We start from the raw sequence: 3,927 nt of genomic DNA, 5'->3' as shown, positions 1-3,927 counted from the left end.
GTGTGTGTGAGTATGAGTGTGTGTGTGAGTGTCTGTGTTAGGGAGAGGGAGAGACGATCGGGCAGGCGCCAGATTCCCCATTAGCTTGGACAAGCATCCATGAGAGAGAGAAGATATGTGTGTGGGTGTTTAACGAGCGAAGGAACGCAACAACTGACATCTGAGGCTGTATTTTGTCACATCTCATTGGGATTCAGCCTCACATATCGTCTGACTGTATCTCTGTGTAGACATAGATGTTAGTTACATGTAGTTCTGCTTGGCCGTAGATGTTAGTTACATGTAGTTCTGCTTGGCCATAGATGACACGCATGCTCTTTAAACTAAAGTCTAACCCGGGGCTGGGTTTCTACAAAGCTAACATATGGTCATACAAAGGATAATTTTTGCCATATGATTTTTTTACATTTTAGGACCCCTTTAGGTGTAAAAAAAGATATGACAGAATTATTTGATGAAACATTGAATTTGGCCTTACTGTTATTAGGGTTAGAAAATAAAAAACTGATTCATACATGGAAGAACAGATAGTAAAAAAAAATCTATCAAAAGGAAATATGTTTTGTGTGTCTGTCTTGAGAGATATAATATAGTTGTTGTTTTTTTACAGTGGAATGACCCATATACTTTGGACATGATAATTACCTAGTCACTTCCATTCGTGTTTCGGCCAGTTATCGTTTTACCTTCAGACATGTCCCGTGAAACTTGCGGGGGTCGTTGAGCAAAACGGAGAACACCATCGTGTTCCTGAGAGTCTCATTGTTCCATAGCGGGGTCATGAGAAGATACATTTTTGGGATGTCTCCTGGTCTGACAAAAAGCACTGCAGCTATATGCGGGATTGGAAGTGATGCAGACAATTAAATTGATGGACGCTACAAACTATCTTAAATATTAAAGCTGATCTAACCCCTGAAAAAATAAATAATACAAAAACAGCTCTGTCACTGTAGCTCTGTCACTGTATCTCTGTCACTGTAGCTCTGTCACTGTAGCTCTGTCACTGTAGCTCTGTCACTGTAGCTCTGTCACTGTAGCTCTGTCACTGTATCTCTGTCACTGTAGCTCTGTCACTGTAGCTCTGTCACTGTAGCTCTGTCACTGTGGCTCTGTCACTGTAGCTCTGTCACTTTCCACCACAGATGCGGAACACTGACGTCGGTGGATGTGGTGGATTGAGCCTCAGCCCGTGCAACAAAAATAAAAACATATCTCTAGTTTAAACAGATGGATTTTTGATGTGGATTATTTTATTATGTTAATTAGATTGACGCGTGGGTGGGGGTTAAGGAGAACTAACTATGTGTGCCTGCCGTTCAGGGACCTTGGTATGGGAAACGGTATTTCACCCCAGCTGGCGTCTGATAAGGACAGAGTGTGTGAAGACCTGTGGAGGAAGGACAACAACATGCAGACGGTGCTCCATAACCCTTACTCTGAGACAGACAAGGTAAACATTCCAATAAATGTGTGTGTGTGGTTGCAGGTGTTTATGAGTGTGTACTTGTCTTGCATGCCTTTCGAGTGAATCCACTTGTGTAAGCTTAACCTTCCATATGTGAGCGAGTGTGTTAGTAATGTATGCTTGCCCATAGTTATCTCCTAGAGTCACACATGACATAAGCTGCTAGAATCCTCCAATCGACACATTCTTTTGTGTGTTCCTTGTTCCTTTCTCCTTCTTGGAACTCTTAGAGCTTCCTGTGACTGTGATGCGCATCCGTGTGCATCATGAGAACATGAACAAGGCTCCCCGCTCAGGAACTCATCACCTGGGAATTAGATCCTTCCAACCTTTGGGTTTGGATGGACTGGGTTAGGATGGGCTGGGCTGTGTTATGATGGGCTGGGCTGTGTTATGATGGACTGGGTTAGGATGGACTGGGTTAGGATGGACTGGATTAGAATGGACTGGGTTAGGATGGACTGGGTTAGGATGGACTGGGTTAGGATGGACTGTGTTAGGATGGGCTGGGATAGGATGGGCTGGGGTAGGATGAGCTGGGGTGGGCTGGGCTGGGCTGGGGTGGGATGGGCCGGGATGGGCTGGGCTGGGCACGGATGGGCTGGGCTGGGCTGGGTTGGTTTGGGTTGGGCGGGGTGGGGCTGGGGTGGCTTGGGATGGGCTGGGCTGGGTAGGGTTGGACTGGGTGGGGAGGGGGGGGGTTAGGTTGGGCTGGGATAGGATGGGCTGGGTTGTGTTGTGGTGGTTGGGGTTAGGATGGGCTGGGCTGGGCAGGGCAGGGTTGAGTTAGGATGGGCTGGGCTGGGCAGGGCAGGGTTGAGTTAGGATGGGCTGGGCTGAGTGAATTCTTTCTTAGTGAATGAGGCCGGATGGAGAGTAACCATCCAAGAGACCCTAATGAATGAGGGCAGCTGTGGTCGCAGAGGGAAATGATAAATGTTTCTCCTCTAATGTGGCCATCTCCAAATCATTAAGGCCTTTTGAGGTCTGCAGGGATGTGTGTGTGTGCAGTGGGGATGGGGGTAATGTGTATAACGGGGGCATAGTGTATGTGTATGTGTGTGTGTATGTGTGTAGGGGCATACTGGCGCCATTGTAGGTAAATGCAAAGCTGTGTTTCCAGAAGGCCCAGAGGTGGGTGTATGTGTTTGCCCTGACTCCGGAGTCTGACTCATAGGAGAGCCCAGAGGTGGGTGTATGTGTTTGCCCTGACTCCGGAGTCTGACTCATAGGAGAGCCCAGAGGTGGGTGTATGTGTTTGCCCTGACTCCGGAGTCTGACTCATAGGAGAGCCCAGAGGTGGGTGTATGTGTTTGCCCTGACTCCGGAGTCTGACTCATAGGAGAGCCCAGAGGTGGGTGTATGTGTTTGCCCTGACTCCGGAGTCTGACTCATAGGAGAGCCCAGAGGTGTATGACTAACAACATGTAAAAAGTCTATGAGACAAATGTATTATTATTCTATCAAATTACTTTTGATTCCTCCAGCCATTTATTCATATTTCCTTGATAATTGAATGCTGAAGCAGGACGTCCACCTGTTGGGGACTTCTGCAATACGTCATTCTCCATCCCAAGTGTGATGAGGAGAGACAGGAGGCTACAGAACTGCCAAATAAAAAGTTGGTAGAGTTTACATTCTTATTTCATTAAGACGGAGAGGTCTTGATGACAATAGAGGAGATGTTAATGTTATTGAATAGATCCAATGCATCTACTGTATAATCCCGAGAGGCGCAGCGGTCTAAGACACTGCATCTCAGTGCAAAAGGGGTCACGGCAGTACCTGGTTTGAATCCAGGCTGCATCACATCTGGCCGTGATTGGGAGTCCCATAGTGCGGCACACGATTGGCCCAGTGTTGGCCATCATTGTAAATAAGAATTTGTTCTTAACTGACTTGACAAGTTACATTTTTATTTTTTATTATTCTCTGGGTTTTAAATGTTCTGTCACAACACTGCCAACAGGTTCAGGAGGTAGGGCTCTCCTTCGCGGGAGGTTCAGGAGGTAGGGCTCTCCGAGACAGGTTCAGGAGGTAGGGCACTCCGAGACAGGTTCAGGAGGTAGGGCTCTCCTTCGAGGCAGGTTCAGGAGGTAGGGCTCTCCGAGACAGGTTCAGGAGGTAGGGCTCTCCTTCGAGGCAGGTTCAGGAGGTAGGGCTCTCCGAGACAGGTTCAGGAGGTAGGGATCTCCTTCGAGGCAGGTTCAGGAGATAGGGCTCTCCTTTGTGGGAGGTTCAGGAGGTAGGGCTCTCCTTCGAGGCAGGTTCAGGAGGTAGGGCTCTCCTTCGAGGTAGGTTCAGGAGGTAGGGCTCTCCTTCGCGGGAGGTTCAGGAGGTAGGGCTCTCCTTCGAGGCAGGTTCAGGAGGTAGGGCTCTCCTTTGAGGCAGGTTCAGGAGATAGGGCTCTCCGAGACAGATTCAGGAGGTAGGGCTCTCCTTTGAGACAGGTTCAGGAG

At 48.4% G+C, this 3,927-nt stretch overlaps 1 protein-coding gene across 1 annotated transcript in view; it reads left to right on the top strand.

The window, feature by feature from the left end:
* Positions 1–3,927, top strand: part of LOC111958203 (nitric oxide synthase 1-like) — an 86,718-nt gene that overhangs the window by 5,454 nt on the left and 77,337 nt on the right. Inside the window, 1 exon segment of the mRNA XM_023979405.2 lies at positions 1,324–1,453. Within this exon segment, the coding sequence (XP_023835173.1) occupies positions 1,324–1,453 (130 nt within the window).

Source organism: Salvelinus sp. IW2-2015, linkage group LG33 (assembly GCF_002910315.2).
Source record: "Salvelinus sp. IW2-2015 linkage group LG33, ASM291031v2, whole genome shotgun sequence".
Classification (NCBI taxonomy): domain Eukaryota; kingdom Metazoa; phylum Chordata; class Actinopteri; order Salmoniformes; family Salmonidae; genus Salvelinus; species Salvelinus sp. IW2-2015.
Note: the sequence above shows the minus strand (reverse complement) of the source record. Positions and strands in the feature narration are given on the sequence as shown.